This window comes from Penicilliopsis zonata (assembly GCF_001890105.1).
Source record: "Penicilliopsis zonata CBS 506.65 unplaced genomic scaffold ASPZOscaffold_11, whole genome shotgun sequence".
Lineage (NCBI taxonomy): Eukaryota > Fungi > Ascomycota > Eurotiomycetes > Eurotiales > Aspergillaceae > Penicilliopsis > Penicilliopsis zonata.
Window position 1 is genome coordinate 515,212 of NW_019208920.1, and position 24,325 is coordinate 539,536.

General features: G+C 53.1%; 8 protein-coding genes across 8 annotated transcripts; 5 read left to right on the forward strand and 3 right to left on the reverse strand.

The window, feature by feature from the left end:
• The first annotated feature begins 2,290 nt into the window (after positions 1 to 2,290).
• ASPZODRAFT_586808 (hypothetical protein) lies at positions 2,291 to 3,824 on the forward strand. The gene is made up of 3 exons (XM_022728788.1): positions 2,291 to 2,371; positions 2,472 to 3,283; positions 3,346 to 3,824. The coding sequence occupies exons 2-3, from the start codon at positions 2,535 to 2,537 to the stop codon at positions 3,464 to 3,466; spliced, it is 870 nt and encodes a 289-aa protein (XP_022579908.1). The 5' UTR covers positions 2,291 to 2,371; positions 2,472 to 2,534; the 3' UTR covers positions 3,467 to 3,824.
• A 358-nt stretch (positions 3,825 to 4,182) lies between these two features.
• On the reverse strand, positions 4,183 to 6,025 carry ASPZODRAFT_69717 (hypothetical protein; the record flags this gene model as incomplete). The annotated part of the gene is made up of 3 exons (XM_022729600.1): positions 4,183 to 5,112; positions 5,175 to 5,338; positions 5,428 to 6,025. The coding sequence occupies 3 exons, from the start codon at positions 6,023 to 6,025 to the stop codon at positions 4,183 to 4,185; spliced, it is 1,692 nt and encodes a 563-aa protein (XP_022579909.1).
• On the forward strand, positions 5,948 to 7,916 carry ASPZODRAFT_586943 (hypothetical protein). Its single transcript, XM_022728792.1, has 3 exons — positions 5,948 to 6,050; positions 6,299 to 7,015; positions 7,073 to 7,916. Exons 2-3 carry the CDS (start codon positions 6,342 to 6,344, stop codon positions 7,806 to 7,808), a joined length of 1,410 nt encoding a protein of 469 aa, XP_022579910.1. The 5' UTR covers positions 5,948 to 6,050; positions 6,299 to 6,341; the 3' UTR covers positions 7,809 to 7,916.
• Positions 7,917 to 8,023: 107 nt separating this feature from the next.
• ASPZODRAFT_69972 (hypothetical protein) lies at positions 8,024 to 12,134 on the reverse strand (the record flags this gene model as incomplete). The annotated part of the gene is made up of 8 exons (XM_022729630.1): positions 8,024 to 9,704; positions 10,227 to 10,533; positions 10,618 to 10,945; positions 11,013 to 11,413; positions 11,473 to 11,543; positions 11,595 to 11,759; positions 11,840 to 11,873; positions 11,939 to 12,134. The coding sequence occupies 8 exons, from the start codon at positions 12,132 to 12,134 to the stop codon at positions 8,024 to 8,026; spliced, it is 3,183 nt and encodes a 1,060-aa protein (XP_022579911.1).
• A 1,686-nt stretch (positions 12,135 to 13,820) lies between these two features.
• ASPZODRAFT_134051 (hypothetical protein) lies at positions 13,821 to 16,338 on the forward strand. The gene is made up of 3 exons (XM_022723420.1): positions 13,821 to 13,987; positions 14,053 to 14,316; positions 14,393 to 16,338. The coding sequence occupies exons 1-3, from the start codon at positions 13,952 to 13,954 to the stop codon at positions 16,142 to 16,144; spliced, it is 2,052 nt and encodes a 683-aa protein (XP_022579912.1). The 5' UTR covers positions 13,821 to 13,951; the 3' UTR covers positions 16,145 to 16,338.
• Positions 16,339 to 17,225: 887 nt separating this feature from the next.
• ASPZODRAFT_69822 (hypothetical protein) lies at positions 17,226 to 18,309 on the forward strand (the record flags this gene model as incomplete). Its single annotated transcript, XM_022729607.1, has 2 exons — positions 17,226 to 17,762; positions 17,857 to 18,309. 2 exons carry the CDS (start codon positions 17,226 to 17,228, stop codon positions 18,307 to 18,309), a joined length of 990 nt encoding a protein of 329 aa, XP_022579913.1.
• A 307-nt stretch (positions 18,310 to 18,616) lies between these two features.
• ASPZODRAFT_99423 (hypothetical protein) lies at positions 18,617 to 20,002 on the forward strand (the record flags this gene model as incomplete). The annotated part of the gene is made up of 6 exons (XM_022730611.1): positions 18,617 to 18,843; positions 18,905 to 19,012; positions 19,110 to 19,265; positions 19,366 to 19,414; positions 19,477 to 19,586; positions 19,667 to 20,002. Exons 1-6 carry the CDS (start codon positions 18,712 to 18,714, stop codon positions 20,000 to 20,002), a joined length of 891 nt encoding a protein of 296 aa, XP_022579914.1. The 5' UTR covers positions 18,617 to 18,711.
• A 318-nt stretch (positions 20,003 to 20,320) lies between these two features.
• On the reverse strand, positions 20,321 to 24,234 carry ASPZODRAFT_70020 (hypothetical protein; the record flags this gene model as incomplete). The annotated part of the gene is made up of 3 exons (XM_022729634.1): positions 20,321 to 21,159; positions 21,232 to 23,668; positions 23,734 to 24,234. 3 exons carry the CDS (start codon positions 24,232 to 24,234, stop codon positions 20,321 to 20,323), a joined length of 3,777 nt encoding a protein of 1,258 aa, XP_022579915.1.
• Positions 24,235 to 24,325: the final 91 nt, after the last annotated feature.

Here is a 24,325-nt window from a genome sequence, read left to right on the forward strand (position 1 = left end):
AGAACTATATACTACCGTAGCAATCAGCAGCTGAATTCCACAGTCAATAATCTCAGAATTTGGATAAGACAGAAGCAGCAAGTCTTGAACCTCAATTCATTGATATCACAGGCTTGCTGGAACGTTGAGATAGATTTTTGTAGTAAGCTGCAATCTCATGTTGGTCAAGGGCTCGTGGTTCGCCTCCATATAAAGGCCCTAGGTAAGTCTGAACAGCAGTAATCGGAATACTAGCAGAATCATACTGTTCTGCTATAAGTCATATAGTGATAACAAGTTTCATTGCCAGAAGATGGCTCCTCATGGGGGGAAGTGGTTAGTAACGTGTCAGTCAAAACAAAGCAGGAAAGAGCGAGGGGAGACGAGGCCAGTCATTCCCGTGACCTTCCACCTTCTATTTCCGTGCAACTTGCACTTGGAACTTCCTACCAGTCGAAAGAATCTCCAGGAAATCTCTTTTGCTCGCTATCAGTCTCTACAGAGCATTTTCTCAGGAGTCAGCTTCACTAGCTAGTTAATTCCGTTCAGATAAGTGCCGACAGAAGGTCTCTGTACTCGGTACCGCACGCATTCACTGAACCAGGTGAGCTGTCTCAAATGTACGGAGAATATCAGGGGGGGTCCCTGTCCAAGCCTAACATCAATATAGGACACATCAGTCCTTCAGGGGTACAACAAAGCCTCGGAATACGCCTTCGAACCCCAAAGACCAAGCGTGGCCGCCTATCTACAGTGATATTTATACCAAAAATATCGAATACGAGGGTTTAGATCCCACTCTGGTTTCCACCAACGACCTACTACATAGATCTCCCCTGATGACCCAAGCGGGCGGCAGAACAGAATACGGAGTAGTTTGTCAATTCCTTATGAGCTAGTTGATTTTGGCGTCGGCAATATCATCTTGCTTATGGAGCAGTTCGTTTCGATGTGAGAAAAGCGCCCGGAGCAACCACTCACGTATGCAATACGAACTTGCGAAGAGGGTCGGTCGCTGAAAGTTCTTGAACTTGCCAGTCGCGGCTGAGTCAACTAATGTCTCCACGCAACTACGGAGTACTTTCTAGTGTCCACATCATCAGGGAGAGGGGTAGGAGGGACTCAGGGCTAACAAGAGATATCTACGGAGTACACTAACGATTAACTAACTAGCCTCTAGGTAATAATAGGATTTTTTCCCTTACGTTTCAGAACACTGCCTGGAATATGGGGCGGCGGTTCTCAAGCCTCGGTGGATAATCCAACGCCGAAATCATTGCCTAGCGGCGACGGCGCCCGTTGGGTCGAAGATCATAGTGGGCTCTTACAACGATAGATCTCGCCTGAGTACACCCCGTACTCCCCCTACTACATAGCTTATACTCTGGAGTCATCGAGAAAGACCTTCTTTATCCTAAACGCCACTGTCACCCGAAAGAGTCCATTGTTTACACTTCTTTCAAAAAGCTACCAAATAAACAATGTCAGTGTGATCGAATGAGATGCCTGTCCAATCTGTGGTCTTCCAGGGAAAGGTACGCGTCAGAAATTTTTCACTCAACTGTCAAAGCCGGGTCCATCCGAAGAAGTTGGCCAGTCCAAAGTCCAGACTCGACATTCCACTTCTGGCCAAACAGCGGCTCCACAAATCATCGAGTGCCTGGAACACCATGTGCGAAACCCACAAATGACAAGGCTCGGTTTTACTGTTCCTGCGCTTGTTCCTGAGAGCAGACGAGGACAGCCATAGCGCCCGTACGCCACCACCAGAATACGGCGAACAAGATGGATGAATCAGGCGGTGAATATTGTGATGAGAAGACTTTGGATACAGTATGCAGTGTCTTCTTAAATTTTCTTTTTTCTTTTTTCTTTTTTTCGTTTTTTTTTCTCCATCGGAACCAGCTAGTCAGTACCACTATCGACAGGTCTGTCGTGGCTCTACGAAGCATGTGTATGACACACTTTTTTCCCACCAGCTTGTCGCTCTGGGGATTCTCATTTGTTCTCGAGAGACTTGGTGCATTATTGAATCGTAAGGCACAGTCGGGGAAAGGTCCACAAGCGCTGGCTTGACCACGTCGGCGGTACACTCTGATACACTCTGGAGTCCGACGGTTGACGCCTCCTTCAGGCGGGACTGCCATGTGGTTGGGCCATCCGATTCTGGCAGACATGGCATCCAGAGGCGAGCCCAATTGGTAAGGCCCATCCATGGATCCAATCCCACTTTCTTTGACCATTGTTCTCATCACTGGTGGCACCACTGAAAGGTGGCTGCACACTGCAAAGGGCCCACACGGCCCAGTCTGGGTTTCTAGGCCTTCCCATCTATATATTGCGGGTGACTGCACATTTCGAATCGTTTCCTCATCCTGCATTTCGAATCCTAGTCAGTCCTTTTCTGTATAGTCAAATCCGAAAGACTGTGCTGCGCGCAGTCAATATCAATCCTTCCCTTCAGTCTATTCAGTTTATTCATTCTTTTTGAGGACACCTCATCCCATCCTTTCAGAAGAACGTGATTTACCTTGGCCTTCAAACAAAAGTACACAATGGTTTCGTTCACTACTGTTGTCACCGCCGGTCTTCTGGCTTCCTCCAGCCTGGCTCTTCCTCACGCCCATCAGAAGTTCCACCAGAAGCGCTCCTCCTCCTCCAGCAAGCGTGGTGCGGCCTACAATGATGCCTCCCTCGTCTCTACCTTGACCAGCACCGGCACCGTCAGCTGGGCCTACGACTGGAACGACGCCAACGATGGAACTCTCCCGTCGGGTATCGAATACGTCCCGATGCTGTGGGGCTCCAAGATGTTTGATGGCTGGAGTTCGGCTGTCGAGACCGCACTCTCCAGCGGCAGCTCGTACATTCTCGGATTCAACGAGCCCGATATGACTTCCCAGGCTGACATGAGCGCCTCCGATGCTGCCACTTACTACAAGCAGTACATCACTCCTTATGCTGACCGGGCTAGCCTGGTGACTCCGGCCGTCACCAGCAGCACCGACTCTGGCATGGGGCTTGAGTGGATGGCCAGCTTCCTGGAGGCTTGCACCGACTGCAACGCCACCGCCATGGCTGTTCACTGGTACGGCGAGGCAGCCAGCGACTTCAAGTCCTTTGTCGAGCAGGCGATTGAAACCGCCTCCAATTACAGCATCTCCTCCGTCTGGATCACCGAGTTCGGCCTGTCCAGTGGTACCGACAGCGAGGCTGCTTCTTTCATTGAGGAGGTCGTCCCCTGGCTTGACTCCCAGTCCGCCGTTGGCCGTTACGCCTACTTCTACTGCGCTGACGGATACCTGCTCTCTGGCACCAGCCTCAGCTCTAGCGGCGATGCCTATACTAGCACTACCTCCTCTGCCGCTGCTTCTTCCTCCTCCGCCTAGATGGACAGAGAACTAGGAATTTTTTTTTGTTTCATTTCTTGGATTTATTAGATATACCTTTTCCTTATCCCTGCATGTGGTGGTATACGACCACATGACAATCTTTATACCAAGCTTTCTTTTAGATATAAGATACCAAAAGTTATTGAAAATTGACCAATTGAGCTGTTCAGATGGCTGATTTCTAGTTAATGGTATGGTTCAATTGCTGTAGACAATGCTTTAGCATTTTATATGTTTCTTTGTTTATCGGTTTTACTGGCTTTCTTTATTCCTATTACTATATTATTGGCATCAATTCTCCGTTCGTTGGCGACCCTCGAACAAAATTCAACAACAAAGAGAAAAATATGCATCTTGCCACCAGGAAATACCAATATCTAGTACTTGAGTTTGATTTGTAAAGTTTAATGAAATCACAGTGATACTCATTATTATTATGGATTAGTAAGAAGGACTATTGAATGGTGTGGTTATAGTCAAGCGCTTCTTTGAAACAGACTGTATTCCACACTTTTCTAATATTAGCCACGTCTTGAAAGCACAGAATACTCCGTAGAAAGGATTGATGTCTGAAACCATGGATAGAATTGCATACTCCGGTTCTCCAGCTCGCTAAATGCAACCATGCCAAACTAAAAGTACATGTGGCGATTCCAGCAAAGGGTATTATCGTTGACTTGGAAGATTATTCCCTGATAGAAATAGAAGAGATGAGGCGAGGAGGGGGGCAGGGGGGAGGAGGAAGGGACAAAGAGGACAAAGGGGGGAAGGGGAGGGGAGGAAGAGTGATCCGAAAGATGTCTTTTTTTCATTATTCAACCATCTCGTCGCCGGGAGGAATAGTGTCACCGTTGGACGATGACTTGACTGCTTCCGACGGTCGACTGCTGGGATCGGTAGCAGCGGTGGTTTCTGCAGGAAGGGGGTTCTCGGTGGGAGTAGTAGTCTCCGCCGACGTCTGTCCAGTCATTGGTGTCTGGTCCGCCGGGGAAGTCTCTTGGGAATCATGAGCTTCGGGTTGGGGCGCATCGACGCCTGTCTGGTCGATCCCTTCTTCCCCATCTTTCCCCCCTTCCTTTTCTTGCCACACTTTGATAGTCTGGTCCATTCCGCAGCTGACCATGTATCGCTTGTTTTCGAATGTACAGGTGTCCACCCCGAGCACGACATCCGTATGGCCCTCGATGCGCTGGAAAACTTTCTTGCTAACGACATCCCAGCAAATGATAGTCCCGTCCTCGCTGCCGCTAACGGCAAACGCTGCAGGCGTAATGCCAGGCGCGCCGTATGAGCCAAACCCGCCAGAAATGCTATACTTGCGATTGATGTGGCCTTGGTAGGTCTTGAGACAGCGGCCCTCCACATAATCCCACAGACGCACACAGTCGTCAAGTGTCCAGGCCAGCACGAACTTGCCGTTGGGCGAAAACTTGACAGCTGTCACGGGCGGGTTGTCTTCATGAACCAGCGTGCGCAGACATTGGCCTGTTGCGGTATCCCAGATTCGAATAAGTCCGTCCCATGCGCATGAGACAACCAAGGTGCCGTCACGCACGACATCAATACCAGCGACCGGGTCGGAATGGGCAGGGAGGGACCGCATCACCCGTGCAGACCGTACGTCCCACAGAAAAACCGCCTCGTCGTAGGAACCACTGGCCAGTATATTACCCTTGGGGGAAAAGGCGATTTGGTAGACATAGTTGTGGTGGCCGATGAAGGGTACGGGATGTGCTTTTCCCTATTCGTAGTCAGACAGAGCAATTGGAAAATCACGAGGGGGAGGGAGGCAAGATGACTTACAGATAACACGTTCCACAGGCGAATAGACTTGTCATCTGAGCCCGAGGCAATTAATGCGCCGTCTGGGTTCCAGGCAATTGTCGAAATACCAGCCAGATGCCCTTCAAAGGTGTGGATAAGCTTGCCCGTCGTCGTGTCCCAGACCTTGACCGCACCGTCCGCACCTACAGGAGATCTCGTGTGAGCAGCTATCTGAATGAAGACGATATAAAAAAAAAAAAAAAAAAAAAAGTCTCTCTCCAAGAATACGTACCACCGCTAGCAATCATTGATCCATCTGGTGAGAACTGCACGGCAGACACCGCACGCAGATGGCCCTTGAGGAGGAACTTCTCTTTGTAATTCACCCACTCCGGCTGAGGCGGGGGAGGCAGCGGCGTCGGAGTGCGAGCGATCGGAGCCGCATCCATGTCGTCTGCGGCGCCGTCGCCGCCTGTAGGCCCCCGGTACGGCTCGCTGGAGTCATAATGCCCTTCGTCCTCGTCGTCGTCGTCGTCGTCGTCGTCACCACCGTCGGGTCGGTGCACGCTCGGGGAGCGGCGGCGGGTGCGGACTCGCGGGGGCTCGCGTGTGCTGCGCCGCCAGTAGACATCTGCGTCTATTGCCAGCTCGTCAGGGCTCTCTGACCCGCTGGGCTGCTGCGGAGGCGCCCGCCGTGCCGGCCGCTTGGGCGTGTACGTCCGCTTCGCCATCGTCCAGCTCGCCCGGCGGTGCTCGTCGTAGTCCGAGGCCGCCGCCAGCTCGTCGGAGGAAGACTCAGTGGGAGACCCGATCGGCGGCCGCGCTCCAGGGCTGTTCTGGTATCCGCGATCCAGCCGGCGGCGCTTGGGCGGAGGATCGGAGCCGTCCATCGTGGGCGAAGAGCGTCGGGATCCGGTTTGTGCTCCGCGATGCCTCTTCGCTTTGTTCGTGCCTGCGTTTTGCGCCCTTTTTTGGAACGCGCTGAGGAGGAGCCCGCGTGGGCCAATCAGGAGGGGCGACGGCGCAGGGCGGTGAGCAGTGCACGTGACGAGCTCCTTTCGGCGCTTGACGTCGTTGACCAGAGCAGGGAAGAGCAGGAGGCGAGCAGCGAAAGAATGGCTTCTCTGGCAACTCTCTAGGCTGACAGTCTGTTTTCTATCTAGATCTGGCGAGATTGCTCAGGCCGGATTGGCTGTGTTGCCCCCTATGGCGTTGCCCACCACCACCACCACCGCCGCTGCCAGCGATACCCCTCCCAATCGGATCCGCATCTTGACGCTCAACTGCTGGGGGCTCAAGTACCTGGCCAAATATCGCCATGAGCGGCTGGCAGAGATCGGCCGCTTGCTGGCGGCCGCAGAGCCGGCGCCCGAGATCGTCGGGCTGCAGGAGTGCTGGACGCAGCAGGACTACGAAAGCATCCGGGAACAGACGCGGCAGGTGCTGCCCTACGGCAAGTTCTACTTTGGCGGGATCTTTGGCGCGGGGCTGGCCATTCTGAGCAAGTGGCCCATCGAGGAGAGCAGTATGTATGCCTACCCGCTGAACGGGCGGCCGACAGCCTTCTTCCGGGGGGACTGGTTCGTCGGGAAAGGGGTTGCCTGTGCACGGGTACGGTTTGGGCCGCGGGTCGAGGACGTGGCCGAGGTGTTTTGCACGCATCTGCATGCGCCGTACGAGCGGGAGCCGAACGACTCGTACATCTGCCATCGGACGGCGCAGGCGTGGGAGATTGCGAAGCTGATGCGCGGAGCGGCAGAGAGAGGCCATCTGGTGATCGGACTAGGCGACTTCAATATGCTACCCTCTTCCTTTGCGCACCAGCTCATCACCGCCCATGCTCCCGTGAGGGATGTGTGGAAGACCCTCCATCCGGACTCGTCGGTTGGCGCGGCGCGAGACCCCGTCGAGAAGAAAAGGAACCGCCCCGTCCCGACGGCGGAGTACAACCTGGTCGAGAACGGGGCGACGTGCGACGGCGTGCTGAACACCTGGCGCTGGACGAAAGAGGACCGCAAGCGTCTCGAGAAGGGAGAGGAAATCCTCGTGGACACAAAGACCCTCGACCCCCGTGCCAAACGGCTCGATTACATCTTCGTCGGCGATGGCGGCTATCCTCCCGCATTCCCGGCGCCCAAATGGAAGGTTGAGTCGGCAAACGTGGCCATGACTTCGCGGCATCCGACATTGAGATGTTCACTGAGTGATCATTTCGCCGTCGAGGCGGTCATCGCCCGTAATGGGGCTAGGACTCAGCCTCCACCCCCGCCTGACAAGGAGAGTTCCCACGCTGATGACGACGAAGAGTACGTTGCCGTCTCTGGACATACAGACTCGCAAGCCCCGAATACCATCCTCACCCCGGAGACCTACGACCACATCCTCGCCATGATTGACAAGTACGTTGCGCGCGAACGATCCCAGCGCCGCTGGCGGCTCGCCCACTGGCTCGCCTCCGTGGCCATCTCGATCGGCTGCTTCGTCGCCGCCTGGTGGACCGGCAGCGTGCCCTATGTCGCCTTTATCCTCACTCTAGTCAGCACGCTGAGTTTCGCGGCCGGCGTTCTCGACGGCTTGATCGGCGGGCTTTTCGTGTCCGGTGAGCTGCGGGCCTTGAAGGAGTTTGAGTGGGAGGTCCGCAATGCACAGAGGATTGCTCAGTCCTTGACTTGATTCACTTAGGGGATGACTTTGCTGGATCGCTGGAATACTCCCAGCCTGTAATTTTAATGACTTGGTATATAATTACTTCAATTGTGTAATATGATCACTACTCATGTGTCTACTTTATAACAACCGAGAAATATAAGGACCAACTACTTGATAGAGACGGTCATGTCGTCTGGATATAACTGTCAGATTGCTTGCACTCCCGGATACTTCGACATTCATGGAGCCACAGCGATATCCACGGCTACTCGCACGCCGTATCCATCTTCGCTTTCGCTGTCGGTGGGTTTGATCCAGTTCTTCTTCTTGCCGACTTTCTCAATCCGCTCTGCGGTATCTTGGAGGGAGTCTTTCAGCACCGTAGTAGAGACAGACTCCTTCAAGATCACTTGCACGCGAAGCACATCACGCCTTTCCTTCTTTTTGGCGATGGTGTCCCATGATGTCTGGAGACGCACTCTCCATTGAGATTCGGGGGGAACTCTTCCAGAGGGGTATACGTCGCCAACCAGGGCCGCAATTCGCCCCAGATACAGACACCACCACGCTTCTTCTACCGAAACCAATTGAAGAAGCCGGTCCTGGAACAGCTGCTCCGTCGGTGCAAAATCTGCACCCCATCGTTCCGGCAGTATGAGTGCGAGGATTGCACGGTCAACATGCGAAAGGCTGTTCACGCAGGAGAGAACGCCGGTCGTGGTGCTATGAAGAGCGGCGGCGGAACGGGATTCTCGAGGAACATTCGCATGTGCGTATAGAAGATCCGCAAGGGCTGTCACCAGGTTGTAGGAAAACGAAGCGGGTGGATGTCTAGACAAGAGAGACGACGGTCTCTCTGGCAGGGCTGACAAAAGTAGATCCCTAATTGCATCTCTGGATGGCGAAGCATACGGGGCTGTTGCAGCCAAAAGAGGATCCTGTAACCTCACTTCCGCAGGCAATCTGTCAAAGAGGAATCCCTCGCGGACACCTCCTTGGCAGAACTGAATACTCTTCACGGCTGGTAAGGCCTCCATCATGACGTTCACCAGGAAAGCCACCGCGGGGATCTGAGATGCACGCCGCTTTGAAACACCGAAGACTTTAGCATCGGGGTTGGAAGCAATATCCTGTAGCGATTCCGTGTCGTGGAAGCTCTCCCTGCTTGCCCGGTATCCATTGATAATCGGAATAGGATATGGACGGACCCTGGCCTGGCTCATGAGCAAGTATCCCCAACCCCTGAAGCCTCCGCCGCAAAGATACAGATCAAATCCTCCGTTGGCATCTGCAGCATTTAGCAATGAGTCCGGCACCTCTAAAGACCGATAAGCCTCTCGAAAATTGCTCATCATCTCTTCCTTCAGTTGCTTCTCGGCCACTTCTCCTTGCTCTCTAGCCTGCTCCAACCGTCTCCCTAGTGCTGCTGCCCCGTAGGGAAAGCTGAATGATCCCTTGGGACTGATTTTAACAACTCCATCTGTCTCAATGACCCAGGTAATTTGCGTACTACCTCCTCCCAAGTCCATGGCCAACCCTGCGATAGAAGTTGAACTACTCGCCACACCCAGAGCGCCAATCCTGCCTTCCTCCTCCTTAGACAGCATACGGACTTCCCACCCCGTGGCATCCTTGATTCTGGTGCGGAACTCAGCTGAGTTCGGCGCCGTCCTCGTCGCCTCGGTAGCAAGAACGTGGATGTTCTCTTCCGAGACGCAGAAGTCATCGCAGGTGATCTTGAAATGAACCAGTCGGGCAACCACCTGATCAATGATCTGATCAGGAATAGGGCCTCGCATGCCATCTGAGTGAGAGAATTGTGCGTCATAGAGTGAGATCCCCGCCCTGTCCTGGAAGACAACAGGCATGATTCGAGCTGTAGGCGGGGCAAGATCAGATATTGAGAACCGGATACCATTACTAGACAACGTTACTCACATCATTCGATGCAGAAAACGATAAAACCATTTATTGTAAACCATATCGCAAGAAAGACGACACCAGTTCGTACCTTCCCATGTCCACCACCGCATGAAGATGCGGCTTTCTCGTCGATTCACCCATTGCGTAGAGATGGGGTGGATTCTTCCCAGGGTTCGACAATCGAGGTAACAAATCGAAGTAGTAGTCACCGAGTACAGGCTGCTTCAAACAGTGAAAGAGTCTCCAAGTGTTGCGGCTTTGGAGGTTGTGACTCCCAAAAAGCCTAGAAACCTCCACCTCCACCGCCCCCGCTCGGGCTCTTTCAACCGACTGGGCAACCTCAACATCCAACCGTTTCTACAAGACAGCTCCTGGCTTGAGATGGTCATTTACGCAGTGGGAGAAGACATGAGCAATTCATTTTATTCATTGGGTCTTAAGAAAGGCATTGCAACAACGCCTGACACATCGCAAACACCGCCCTCGTTGAGATGATCCCTCAAGGCTCAAAGCATGTACCTGAAATTCGCACCATAATTGTCCTCACCTCCCAAGTGAATCGTTTTCTCATCTTGAGCACTACTCTGGGCATCGGGGGCTGCATATTTCTTGTCCAGTCGCCCGTTCTCCCATTTTAAGAGGAACCGCAGACCCAACGCGAGCAGCGTGGTGAAGAACATAAAGGCGGCACAAATGGATTGGCCCTCGATGTAACGAGGCTTGCCTGAGCTGGGAAAAATCTGGGTTCCGAGGAAAGGGCCACATTGCCCAACCAGGTTGAGCAGGATGATGCCCATACCACGTCGGGTGTCAGAGCCTTGGTTGTCTGATGCCGGGGGGGGAGAACGGATGTTAGCTAACACTGGGGCCTTTTTTCTCTCTAGTTAAGGACAGGGGGGGGAACACGTACTCAACACCCAAGGCAGGATGTTTGCAATGGCAGGGAACACGCCGCTTGCTGCGAGAAACACGCCGAAGTAGCGAGCACCAACGTTCTCGCACGTGGCGAGCAGAACATAGCCAATTGCGCCAATTAAAGACAGGAAGGCGACGGCGTAGCCACGCTGTTCCAGCCGGTCGGCAACATACGTTGAGGCGATGGTGACAAGAAAGGAGATAAAGTATGGGGGTGCAGTCAGACCCTGCGCGTGGATATCGGTGAAACCCATGTCGGCGATGATAGTTGGGAGGAAGACCGGAAGGGAGGAGAAGCTAACGTTGCAACTGAAGTACATGAGCTGTATATTTCCATCAGCAAGTGATCAAAATAACCTCGACAGGTGTGTGTTTTCAAACGAGGCATACCGCGGTAAACCACGCTTTGGCGTCCATCAAGGTGAGGCCGATATCCTTCCAGACAATGCCTTTCGCTCTCTCGACCTCTCCCGTCTGTTGGAGGCTCCGGGTGCGGGCAACTTCTTTCTCTTCCTCTGTCAAAAACCGTGCAGAAGTTGGGTCGTCAGGCAGGAAGAACCAGGGTAGAATGGCAGCCACGCAGGACGGGAGGCCTTCGACAAGGAACAGCACGCGCCAGCTGGCAAGACGCGGATGTCCCGAAGTGATTCCATAGGCGAGCGCGCCGGCGAAGGTACTTGCGAGAGGGGCTGCAGATAAAAACAATCCGCAGCGCAGACCGAGTTCGCGGCGACGATAAAAGAAGGAAAGGAGGTACGGCACTCCAGGCCCAAAGCCCGCCTCAAAAATCCCTGAACTTGTGTCAGCAGAAGACCAAAACTCTACCATGACACTTGGTGGGTGAGCATACCCATGAGGAAACGGAGAGCCATCATTCCTTGCCAACTTTTAGTTGCAGCTTGACAGGAAGCGATGACTCCCCTGTGGCTGTCAGCAACCCAACTAAATCCTTTCACTCATGAAGGTACTCACCAGGCGAAGACAACGATGCTGGCCCAGCGGTGCGGCTTTAGGACCTTCCACATCAAGGCTTGGAATTCAAACACACAATAGGAGATATAGAAGATGGTGAGAAGCCACGAGTAGCGGTTCCCAACCAGGTTCAGATCCTCTTCCATGCCTGCAATCTCCGCATTTCTACAGACGGCCTCGTTAGCGTCTCTTGAACGATTGTCTCTTTGTCAACGGGAGGGGTGCAACGGCACGATTGTACGAACCCTATGTTACTCCGATCCAGGTAAGCTAGCAGATCTGCTCGGCTGTTAGTAAAGACATGCTCCTCGTCCAAAACACTAGGAACAGCTAGCAAGTCTTACAAAGGAAAGCAAGCAAGGTCGGGATCCTCTTGTCCAATTTCCGCAACAATCGAGCCTCTACCGCCGGATCGACGGCAGGACTCAATGCATGTTCTGCGGAGGGTGCGGCGACAGCGGCAGCAGCGGAATTCTCGATCTGTGATGGTATCTGCTTCTCAACATCTCTAGCAGGCGCATTCTCTATCTCAGACTCCATGGTTGCCGAACGCTGTGTGTCCTGGAGAGCAGGGGAATTGAGATTAACGGAAAGGATAAGAAGGAAAAAAGTGCGACTCTCCTGGCAAGGTGAGAAAAAAAAAAACCGCGGGGTTTTAGCAATCCTTATACGACAAGGCCTCCCGTCGAACGAGGATATGCGGTCGTGCTTGTGGGCTGGGCTTTCTATTCGGTAATGCTTGCGCAGCGGAATGGGTTGTGTCCAACGCGTGCCAATCAAGCCATGAACACATGCCGATCAGCCATGGGTAATCCTGGCCGCGTGGAGTCAAGTACAAGACAAGAGTCTTTTAGGGAGCACGGTGTGCAACAATGAATCCTACACAACGTGATCTCCGCACTACCTACTACCTAGACAGGGAACATGTACCTTGGTTGCTACACCCTACAGACCAAGGGACAGCTACTCCATACCCTGACTCTCGAAGGATTTCCTTTTCCGACGGAACCCGGAAGGAATAGATTGATTGAAACCAAGCAATCAACGCGATAACATTAGGCATTACGCATTTTTATCCTCTTTGGCACCTCGGGTCAATATTCCCACCTTCTCTCAATTTACCCCTGTATTTAATTCCTCATCAATCCTAAGATATTCGAAATTCCGGGAATGCCGATGATTGTACCCGAGTACCCCATACTCATAGTCATCACCATCACGAGACCCGCGTTCTCCAGATCCGGAGGGCGGGGTAAAACCAAGCCACACGGAAGTTCTGGGGAAACGGACTTCAACAATGAAAAGATCCGACCCCGAGCACGCCGACGAGTTACGAGGGAATAAATTAATTATCCCTCCACGTGGGCAATTTCTGAGCATACCGTCATACACGGTGTATTGCGACAGACCCCCGTGTTTTTAAGCCCTGCAAGCCGCTTCACTGGTAGCCTTACTCCGTCTACGACTATGTTGTAGTATGTGGTACGGAATAGCGCTGTCTTGCTCTGATCATACGGACTTTGAACTCGCTGCGGGAATTTAATACCCATGGGTCTATATTTTCCTTTTTGTTGACACAAAGAACGCTTGTCATGTCTACGTACGAGTATTTGCTTCATCTTTGGTCCAATTTGTCCTATGGTTTTGGTCCAACGACGTCAGTCGTACTCTGTATACATACAGAGTAAGCACTACCTGTTAATCAAATTATATTAATTACCATTATTAAACTAGTTAATCACTATTAGTGGTAACTATCTGGTATTATTTTAACATCTATTGTGACCATATTGATGTTTACCTCCTAGCATATCCTTAAGGTTAATAGGTTGAATAACTAGCGCTCTAGTGTATAATTAGTTATATCACTATCCTATCTTTTTCCATATAACTCTACTATTATTAAGAGATATTATGTATTATTCCTAATGAGCAATAAGAGTATCTATCTTCTCTTATTAAGCTATATATGAGCTACTCTTTATTATTTTATACTATTTAACTATAATATAACATGTAGGTATATTTATAATATAGAACTAGAGTAATCATTATATTTATTAATCATTATTATATTTATCTTTCAATATACACCAAATGAAGGTCTCAATCTATATTTCTGCCTCAGGTGTCGGCTGCACTACTGGTCTCCCCAGCCCCCCGTATCCGAGCTCGTCCGAACCGCCTCAAAATTCCGCGTCGCGTCTCGCACCATCGCCCAGTCCAGTTGCTGCACAGTTGCGCGCCCTCGGGCTGGAATCATTGTTTATCGCTAGAACCCTGATACGCAGAAAGTATTGCGACCGCATTGAAAGACATTTCCCGAGTGCGAGGTTGTCGCGCTATCACCCGTCACGATGGATGACCCTGCGAGTCGGATCCCAGGGCAGCTGGTAAGCCAACTTGCATAGAACGATCGATGAACCGAAAGCTAACAGGGCTCTCTTTGATCCACTAGCTGCCGCACATGCACCTGGTGTCGCGATACAGGTATCCCCTGATGCCTATGCTGCCAACTGAAACCGCCGTCGAGTACCTGCTTTCCGCGCCGAAGATTGTCCGCGAGCTACAGTCCATGCACTGGACCTTCATGGATGGACCGCAAGATGGAACGGTGATGCTGACATGGCAGCCGCTCAATCATCTGGGAACGAATTTTGCCAGTGATGGCTATGTCTGGGCTGATGTGGAGCAGGCTTTCACTTTTGAAGCTCGCGGTTACGTACGGGGGGCTCTTCTAGCTGGTCCAAGAGGATACAAGAGCATGGCTAACTGAGAACCTTCCTTTTCAAACACAGACTGTCGAGATGTGGCTCCACCGCAGTGGCTACCATCCGCCAAACGAGTCCACGGCCATTCACTGTCGCCGACGCTATCGACTTCTGCCCCCGAAAGTCCCCAACCCGGGCCTGCCCCCACCGGACCCTTCCCTTTGGATCGTTCACTATTCGCGAGCGCCCCAGACCGACCATATCCCCGCGAATCGCATCCCCATCCTCCCTCAAGTACAGAGCATGCTCGCCCAACGCCGGTTCCTGCAGAGCCAGGGCCAGCTTGCGCGGAAAGAATTCATGCTCCACGATCGTAACAACTGGCCGACCATCAACTTCCCGCCGCAGATGGCACCCCAGGGCTTTGTCCCCCCAGCAGCTGCATATGCTGGCGCAATCCCCGGTCGCCAGCCGGGTCCGTATTATCCTCAGCAGGTTCCCGGCATGCACGTTCCGCCGGCGGCCGTAGCAGTGGCCGCGGCAGTCCCAACGGCTGCTCCCTCGAAGGTGCCACGGGGCCATCGGCCCTCGGTAGCTGCCATCGGTGCCGCGGCTGCGGATTTCGCTCTCGACGATGAAGACGTCTCGACAGGCGACCTGATGGACTTGTTAACCCCGCGCGAAGTGAGCAAGATGAGATACCAGCAGCACCATGAATGGATGGAAGAAATCTTTGCGTCACCCTACGCCATCAGCCAGATCACCCCGGTCTCGCTGGGCTTGGGGAGAAAGGGAGAGCTGGAGTCTCTCACTGCGGGGTTCTTCGATGCCCCGGCAGCCCCGTCGACGGGCGACTCCAAGGAGGCTACTGACGCGGCACCAGCAACAAAACTAGAACCTCTCAAGGCCGAAGAATTTGCAGATCGCGTCGCCAAGAAGGTTGCGGACATGACTGCCGAGATCGAAAAGCTTAAGAAACGCCACTCCCGTCGCATGGAGAAGTACCACCGCACCTCGCTGCTTAAGGATGCAGAGCTCCGACTGCGCGAAGCAGCCGCCGACCCGCAGGAGACCGGTACGGAGATCTGGCGGCTCGAGGGGCGGATCGAGATCCCCACGGAAGATGGCACGCCGCAGGTCGAGGAACCCCAGCCTCTGGCGAAATACAAGGTCGACGACATCGCCCGTCAGGTGGAAAGCTCTTGGAAGAAGCAGATTGTCTTCGAGCCCAAGATCTCCTGCGTGCAAAAGGGCGGTCTACTGGAGAAGATTGAGCCGGAGAAGGGCGATGCGGCCATCCACGCCGAGGGCGATCTGACGATGGAAAACACAGAAAGTCAATTCCTGGACCAGTTTGGCTCATCCGGCGCAGCAGGGACAGGCCCAGCGGGTGCGCCCGCAGCCCACCCGGCCATCCCAGACCTGGATGTCGACATGGAGATGGGCGGTGGTGACGGGCCCGGGAACACCGCCGCCACGGGCACTGCTTCGGGCGAGACAGGCGACTGGGTCATGGTCAACAACGAACGCAAGGAGGGCGGCGGCGGTGGGGGCAGCGGCGGCGGCGAGAAGCCGACAGAATTGCCCGCGGCAATTGGCACACCTGGCAGCGGCATGCAGGGCTATACCCCGGGCCCTGCCGGCAGCGCCGGGGACAGTGGGCTTGACCCTGGCAGCTTCGACTTCACTAACATCGATTCTGCAGGCGACGCTCTGGCCGCGTACAGCGAGCAGAATGACGAGCTGGACCTGCCGGATCTAGAGAACTCGGCCTTTGGCGACGCGTTCCATGCCTCGGACAACGAACACTCTCACCACCACGACGACGATATGTCTTGAGGGGGTGGGGGAAGGGAAGGGAAAAAATCCTCGTTCTTCGTTTTTTCCTCGGTCCGTTTAATCTTCTGTCTGCTTTGTATGCTCTTTGCTTTGGTTTCGTCAGGATCGGTGTTAGTTAGGTCTGTATTATCTGCCCGGGGGGGGTCAACAACACTACGCTGGATTTTTACTGGGAGCCGGTGTAAACTTAAAGATAGGGAGAGAGGCACATGGCTGGAATCAGATTACACAGGATTTATCTGGTAATATAACTATATGCAGTCTAACGATGATCTATGCAGCTGGTAATGCCTAAATGCGACCTCTTTCTGTCTAGACTCTATAGGCATCTTTTAGGAGAATACCTCACTCATATGATGTGAATGAATCATAAGATAAAAAATACTTGACACGGAGATATAGTTAATTTACTAATTTACTATACTAGTAGACAGTCTCTTGAAGTAGGTCTCTCGAGTCTTCGGGTTGACAGCAGCAGGTGGAAGCTGGTATGCTGTACAACCTATACGATCTCCTTGCCGTAAGATCCTACCCATTCATTCACCCAGATGACGGGCCAGATCTTGAACAGATACAGTCCAGTATTATAAAGTCTCGATCCACTGGATATGGTGATTCCGTCGATCCCGCATGACGTCATGGACGACTGACGCTTATCATGTCGTCAGAGGACGAACGTCCTCCCCCCCCGTCCCAGAACTACTCCCATACCGTGGCGATTGAGGACAAGGACGAAGATCTTCTTTACTTCTGATGACATTGGAATCAAAATCGCCGTAGATCACTTCTTTGACAGTAGTCAGCCGGATCTGATCGACAGAGTCGAGGAAAGCGCAACGGTCAGCCTTGCCTTTTGCCTTTCTGCCCACGAACACCCACCATTTCTCGGATCTGAATTCCTAAGAGTGAGGGCTTTTATACCTCTGGTTGACGGTGTCAGTCAAGAAAGAAGTCCGGGTGTTTAGGACTTAATAGTTCCGTCTTGAAGAAACTCATAAGTATCAAAAAAAAAGAAAAAAAACATACTCAAGAACATTGTATCGCCATGTAAGCAACGGGATTCCTTGGAGAGAGCAGAGAAATGAGATGGCGCACTCACTTCCCGAGCAGGAATCGAAGCCTTTCCTTTCGGTCTAAGAAAGACTCGGCGCCCGGCCGCTACCGGTTCAGCATTGGCACGTTCCGAGGACTGCAGCAGCCCGAGCTGAGTCGCAAGCTCTTCAAACTGATCAAGGCAGAGAACACGGCCATCGGTGCGTACGAGTCTGCGGGCCGGGAGCGTGTCTCGATCGCCTCGCAGCTGTCCGACTGGGGCGAGTCGACGGAAGATGAGGCCGTCTCCGACATTTCCGACAAGCTGGGCGTGTTGTTGGCGGAGATCGGCGAGCAGGAGGATCTCTTCGCGCAGAGCCTCGAGGACTACCGCGGCCTACTGAAGCAGATCCGCAACACCGAGACCTCGGTCCAGCCGACCCGGGACCAGCGTGCAAAAATCACTGACGAGATCCAGAAGCTCAAGTACAAGGAGCCTACAAGCACCAAACTAGTGACGCTCGAGCAGGAACTCGTTAGAGCCGAGGCCCAGAACTTGGTTGCGGAAGCGCAGTTGACTAATGTGGTATGTCTGGTGTTTTTCTTTTTCTTTCTTTCTTTTTCCCTCCCAGTGCCCTCCCTGGAGACAGGCTGCTGGAGCTAACTGGATTCCCATTTAGACAAGATCGAAACTCAAGGAGGCCTTTGACATCCACACCGCTGCTGTCATCGAACGAGCAGAGAAACAGATCATTCTAGCCCGTCATGCTCGTCGCCTGCTAAACTTTCTCGATGACAGCCCGATTGTCCCTGGTGATCCGCGCCTTGCGTACGAACATTCGGCCGAGGCCAAACAGGTGCTCGAAGACGCCGAGATCGATCTCCGTTCGTGGGAAAGAACCGTAGAGCCCATCTCTTCTGGCGCTGCAGCCACCAAAGAAACTCCCGATGGCATCCTCGCTACTGCTGCAGAAGAATCGGACGCTGGAGGGGCAGAGATCGTGGGCGAGGGACCAGGCAGAGAACCCAGAGACATATCCCCAATAGGAGAAGACGCGCCCAGCATCAAACAGGAGAAGGAGGCTATCGCACCTGAAGCTTCCGGTGCCCTGCAGGCTGAAAGCCAGGCGTGATGCTGACATGAGGCATAACTATCCATCGGCTGGGAGTTTTCTAGGTTGGATCAGGGTCCAGGAAAGGAGCGAATAGTTAATGGTTGGGAAATTTGGTTGCGTGTGCCATTCTTCAAGTAGTGCCTTATATTCAGTATCTTATAGTAATTCAAACAAACCAGTGTCAGCATCAAAAGAATAAGTAGTTCAAGAGTTGTCCAGATTATAGAATATCTCTGATGTCGAAATCCTGATCACGTGACAACAGGCGCCAGGTGTGACGCGGACGTCGGAGCTTTGAGCATCACCAGAAGCTCAACCCAGAGCTCCCCCTTGACTTTATCCAGACAGCACCCGTGTACAACTAATTCATAGATTCTTCACCGGTTTCATCTCTCTGATATACATTCCCAACAGGTCGTCATGGATAAATTAGTAGCTCAATACTCGCGTCCGCGTCACCAAGATGAGTTCTACTCGGAGCAAGAGCAGCGCGACCTCACCGAGAGCCACCCTTCAATCAGTCTCAAGTTCGATCTGCCTCCGCTGGAAAATGTGAGTATTGCTGTCTTGATCTTGTCGGTTTGTCAAATAACTCACTCGGTTTCTTCTCTAGCCCTCTGCCTTCCTCCGTGCCATGACAGACGACCACTCCAACCCCAGCTGTCCGATCAAGCTCGCTCACGGAACGACAACGTTAGCTTTCCGGTTCCAGGGGGGGATTGTACGTACCGCTACCGTCTTTTCTTCTTGCGAATGTGAAGGGGAAATAAGAGAAGAGGGGGGGGGGAGGGAAACTTGGCTAACGGAAACTCGGATAGATCGTCGCGACCGATTCCAGAGCAACGGCTGGTAACTGGATTGCCAGTCAGACGGTGAAGAAGGTTATCCCTGTCTCGAGACTGAGTCGGGGCGAAGACACTCAGACAGATGCTCCTGTTCCAGGCTTGCTGGGGACTATGGCTGGAGGTGCCGCAGTAAGTAGACCCCCAAGTGATGAGATTAAGACCGATGCAGACAGTTGAGAGAGGGGGGGGTGGGGTTCTTCGGCTTGTCAACTAACATATTGGATTCTAGGATTGCCAGTACTGGTTGAGATACTTGAGCCAACAGTGCACTCTTCACGGTAAGGCTCCTGCGTCTCGTCTCCTACGAGCAAATGACAAGAGAGATGCTTATTGGTAATAGAAATCCGCCATAAGCGTCGTATCACAGTTGCAGCCGCGTCGAAGATTCTTGCGAACCTGACGTATGCTTATAAGAATATGGGCCTGAGCATGGGCACAATGTTGGCGGGTGTATGTTTTTTTTTCTTTCCCCTCTCTAACCAATCCATGATCTTTCCTGAAACTCGCACTAAATCTGGTTGTAACTGCAGATGACTCCCCAAGAAGGCCCCGCTCTCTACTACATCGACTCGGACGGCACCCGTCTGCCCGGCAACCTGTTCTGTGTCGGCTCCGGCCAGACCTTTGCCTACGGTGTGCTTGACGCCCAGTACCGCTACGACCTAACCGAGGAGGAAGCCCTCGAGCTTGGCCGCAGATCCATCCTGGCAGCCATGCACCGCGATGCCTACTCTGGCGGCTTCATCAACCTGTACCACGTCAAGGAGGAGGGATGGGTCCACCACGGCTTCAGCGACATGAACCCGATCTTCTGGAAGACGAAGCTGGAGAAGGGCGAGTTCTCCAACGTCACTTCTGAACTGTGAGGGTTGGGGGGTATCCTAGAAAATGAACCATCATAACTATCCGGTACCATTGTTTTCTAAGGCATCGAAATGAGAAAAAAGACGCTCTGGATTTTATGTAATGAAAGCAGTAGTTTTGTACTCCATAGAGCGAATAATCCTAACAAGTCCAACATGAAAAGTCGAAAAAAAATAATAAATAAAAAATAAAAATAAACCATGAATCAAGAGGCTCATCTATACATGCACTTTTGCGTCCAAAGGGGGGGGGGAGACGCTTCCTCTCTCCAGATACAACAATATCCAAGAACAGTGGGAAAAATGTTAAAAAAAACACACTTAATTATCCACCCAGAACTTCATACGGATCCCCATAGCAGCCAGCTCGACGTCCAGGTAGCGCAGGACGCCCGGCACAGCGACGACGGTGACGTTATCTCCGCCGACGTAGCGTCTGCCGTCGCCGTCCTCCCAGACATCGGCACGCGAGTCCTCGAAGACGGCCTCGCGCGCGCAGCGGCGGCAGCGGACAATACCCGTGAGACCTCCCAGAGCTGCAGATGCAGAGGAAGACGAGTTCTGCTTTTGTTGCTGGGTCGGCGCCGCGGTGGCGGCGTTAGCGGCAGCGGCGGCGGCGGCGGCGGCGCCAGAGCCCGGTTTGATGGCAGCGCGGGCCTTGCTGGATCCCACGGAGGAGACAGCGACCTGTGTGGAGAGGAAGGAGCCGCAGTCGCGGCAGATCCAGGAGCGCTGGGCATCCGAGCAGTTCATGAGACGGTCCTGGAGCAGGAAAGCCGCTCCGTGGGCAAGCAGCGAGTCACGCTCCATCTCACCGACACGGATACCACCACCCTTTGCACGACCCTTGACAGGCTGGCCGGTGACGCCGTTGACGGGGCCGGTGGTTCGGACCTGGAACTTGTCGTTGACCATGTGACGCAGACGCTGGTAGTAGACTACACCCATGTAGATGTCTGCCGCAAACTCCTTGCCCGTGATTCCACTGTACAGGGGCTCGTTACCGTAGTAGTTATATCCGGCTTTGCGAAGCTGCTGGCCGAAGTAGTCGGTGGCCGTGTTCTCTTCGGAGAACTGGAAGGGCGTGCAGTCCTGTGGGTGACCATGAAGAGCACCGGCTTTACCGGCCATAGACTCAATCATCTGGGCGATTGTCATACCTGGAAGAATTAGACATCATCTCCAACCTGCTTCTATGGGTCATGAAAAGGAGGAGGGGAAAAAAAACTTACGAGAAGGGAAAGCGTGAGGGTTGATGATCAAGTCGGGCTGCATGCCGCTTTCCGAGAAGGGCATGTCAACAGCAGGCCAAAGCTGAGAGCAGACACCCTTCTGACCGTGACGCGACGAGAACTTGTCACCAATAATGGGCTTTCTGGGAATCCGGTACTTGACGCTCAGCGACTGGCAGGGGTCGGTTCCGTTCTCGTGGCCCATGAGTCGAATGCTGTCAATGTAGCCGCCTTCGGCGTCCTTGTATTTGACAAAGTGGGTGACGCCATCAACATTCGTATAGGAGTTGGTGGTAGGATCATAGCGCACAGAGTGCCACGCGGCGACAAGACTTCCTTCGGTCATTCGAGCGCCAACATGGGGGAGACCGTCTTCATCAAGGGTCTTGCGCCATTCAGCCTTGATCATGTCTCCCGGCGCGAAGCCAAAGAGCTTAGTGATCTCGTGCTTTGATTTTCCTCTCCGGGAATCCTTCTCATCGAGGGAGTGGATCTTGGTCTTGTAGATGGTACCGTATCCGAACCCGCGCTCGTGGGCTGATTTGTTGATAATCATGGCGTCGTCCATGTCATAGCCCGTGTACGAAATGATGGCCACGATCGCGTTGGTTCCGTTCGGGAAGTTATCCAGTCCGTAGGCATTGTAGAGCGGTGGTCGAACAATCGGGGTTTGACCAGTTTGTAATCTGTACAACTTGTTGTCTGTACGATAAGCGATGGCAGTCCCGGGAGTACCCATGGTCTGCTTGCTCATCTGGCACTGGTACATGTTACGGGGAGACTGGTTATAATCGGAGAAAGGTGTCATGTTGGCCACAATGGAGAGGATATTAGTCGGGGTAAACTCAATGTGAGTCGACACTCCAGCGACCAGGTCCGACTCGAGGCAAGCAATCTCCATAAAAGGTTGCTCAAACGGTCCGACATAATCAAGTTTCTCCAGAGCCAGATACTTGACCGGTCGGTACATACGGGCAGACTGGGAAAACATGTAGATACCAGGGTACTGTCCACCATTCGAGTTGGGAACATAACCGATCTCCAGTTCCAGAGGGATTTGGTGGGTGCCCTCGACCTTCCAATACCGCAAGGTGTCGGCGACCATGCGAGCTTGTTTCGGCGTGCAGTATCCGATGACTCGGCCGTCCAGCTGAACGGTGACACTTTCATCAAGCGATACCGAAGAGTCAGCTCGAACACCGAGCTGCGCCAGTAGCCGAGGAACATGAGAGACGTCCAGGTCGCTCGTGGAGATCAGGCATTTGTGCGAGAGGTGGTTCAGCAAGCCACAGGGAGATCCATCAGGAGTGTGAACCGGACACAGGAAACCCCAACTCTCTGGGAGCAGCTTTCGAACCGTGGTTGTTTTCAGCTGTGCGAAGAAGCTACCTCTGTGGATCATGCGGAAGTGACTGATGAATCGGTAGAAGTTAATCTTTTCCGCCATGACGGTGTAGCCGGATGCTTGCTGCAGATCCAAACCGGTCGGACTGACAAGATTGCCAGTGGACAGGAAATATTCCAAGGCACCTCCAATATTTTCATTCGAACGTTTGACAACCTTGGCCAAGAATTCCTTTTCGAACGCAGGATCCGTGAACTTGGCACCGCTGCGGTTGCAGTAGTCGCGCGCAATGGGCCCCAGCGATCTCAGCCATTCCTCCAGTCGCTCCTTCAGAAGCATACCGTAGAGGAAGCCTCCGAGGAGAACCTCCTGGTTCGACACGGCATCAGGGTTATCCGGGGCACAGTCACCGGCAACCAAGGCATACAGCTTGCGAATCATGAACATGAGCATCTTGAATTTGTCATAGTCTTGCGACTCCGTCACGTTCTGGTTTCCAAGGTGCGGTAAGACGATCTTGCGCAAGAACTCTGTTCCGGCGTCCTCGTTGGACATATCGGCCGGGACCCCAAGAACGGGCTTGAACTTCTCGCCCAGGTAGGCACGGGAAGATGCGCGGCCGTTGAGATTATATGCCTTGTACGTCCTCAGCAACAGTTCCACGCGGTCGGTAATGAAGGTGTTCTCCACGCCCTTGGACGCAGCACTGCCGACGATGCCCTCAAAGATATCGCGATCATTGGTCTCCACGAGAGCCTTCAAGATCATCACGATAGGGATGAGGTATTCATTTTTTCTCCAAGAAAACCGGAAGGTGACATTTCCGTCGCTGAGGTAGTGGAGAACGTTGGTCTGCGAGGTTTGATCGGGGCGCACAGATCGTATTTGAATACCGAACTTGGTATATGTATGACCACGTTTGACAAAGGAGCCACGGATGATCGCCATAGGGTAGTTCCTCTTGCCGACGATAAGCATACGGATCAACTTCTCGTTGCCGTTGACAACGAAATAACCGCCGAGTTCCTCAGACTCTTCCTTGTGGTCGACGAGCTCATCGGGGGTGGCTTTCTCGAGGTGGCACCTGTTGGTCTGTTCCATCCGGCGTCAGCATCCAAAATATAGTCTCACTAGAAGATTGATTTGCTGAGACTCACCCTCATCATAATGGGCACTTGGCCCAGTTCTCTCACGGACTCCTTCCAATCACCATTGTTGACCTGGTACTCTAGCCGGGCACGAAGCTTCCCACGGTAGGTTGCATGTCGCTCGCGACATTCGGAAGGGTAAATGTTGCGGTTGCGCGTAGCGAACTTGTTCGCCAACGGCAGGGCGGGCTTGTCGAGAAAAACCTCTCTGACCCGGACGTTGAGTTTGTTGCGCTTCGGCGGCAGACGACCCTCCGCGAGGCGGACCTTCTTCTCTTGCGGCGACTCAAGCTCTCCGTCCAGGAAGGTTTTGGTGCCGATGTCCTTCAGACCAGCTTCAATGACCTTGCTGTCTCCGAAAAGTGCATTGAAAGAGTGGATGTGAGGATAGATCGACTCGGCCAACGACGGGAACGCCGTATGGTCCTTCGGCGGGTTCTTAAAGAGGTCATGCCGCCTGAGGGTCTCGAAGTCGACAGACCAATTCGTGTTTGTCGCAGCAGGAGCCATTGCGCCTTCTGTCCGTGTCGCTCTCTTCTGTCTTCTTTTTGCCGTCCGTCTTTTCTCTCTCCTTCTAGCTGTCCGCACCAGCCAGTCTTCT

Excerpts from the sequence above, each read along its gene's own strand:
- ASPZODRAFT_586808 (XM_022728788.1), top strand. The coding sequence starts at position 2,535 with ATGGTTTCGTTCACTACTGTTGTCACCGCCGGTCTTCTGGCTTCCTCC. Across the intron at positions 3,284-3,345 it reads TACTGCGCTGACGGATACCT|CTGCTTCTTCCTCCTCCGCC; the intron begins GCTCTCTGGCAC and ends CCTCCTCTGCCG.
- ASPZODRAFT_134051 (XM_022723420.1), top strand. The coding sequence starts at position 13,952 with ATGGATGACCCTGCGAGTCGGATCCCAGGGCAGCTG. Across the intron at positions 13,988-14,052 it reads GTCGGATCCCAGGGCAGCTG|CTGCCGCACATGCACCTGGT; the intron begins GTAAGCCAACTT and ends TTGATCCACTAG. Across the intron at positions 14,317-14,392 it reads CTTTTGAAGCTCGCGGTTAC|ACTGTCGAGATGTGGCTCCA; the intron begins GTACGGGGGGCT and ends TTTCAAACACAG.
- ASPZODRAFT_586943 (XM_022728792.1), top strand. The coding sequence starts at position 6,342 with ATGGCGTTGCCCACCACCACCACCACCGCCGCTGCCAGCGATACCCCT. Across the intron at positions 7,016-7,072 it reads AAGACCCTCCATCCGGACTC|GGCGGAGTACAACCTGGTCG; the intron begins GTCGGTTGGCGC and ends CCCCGTCCCGAC.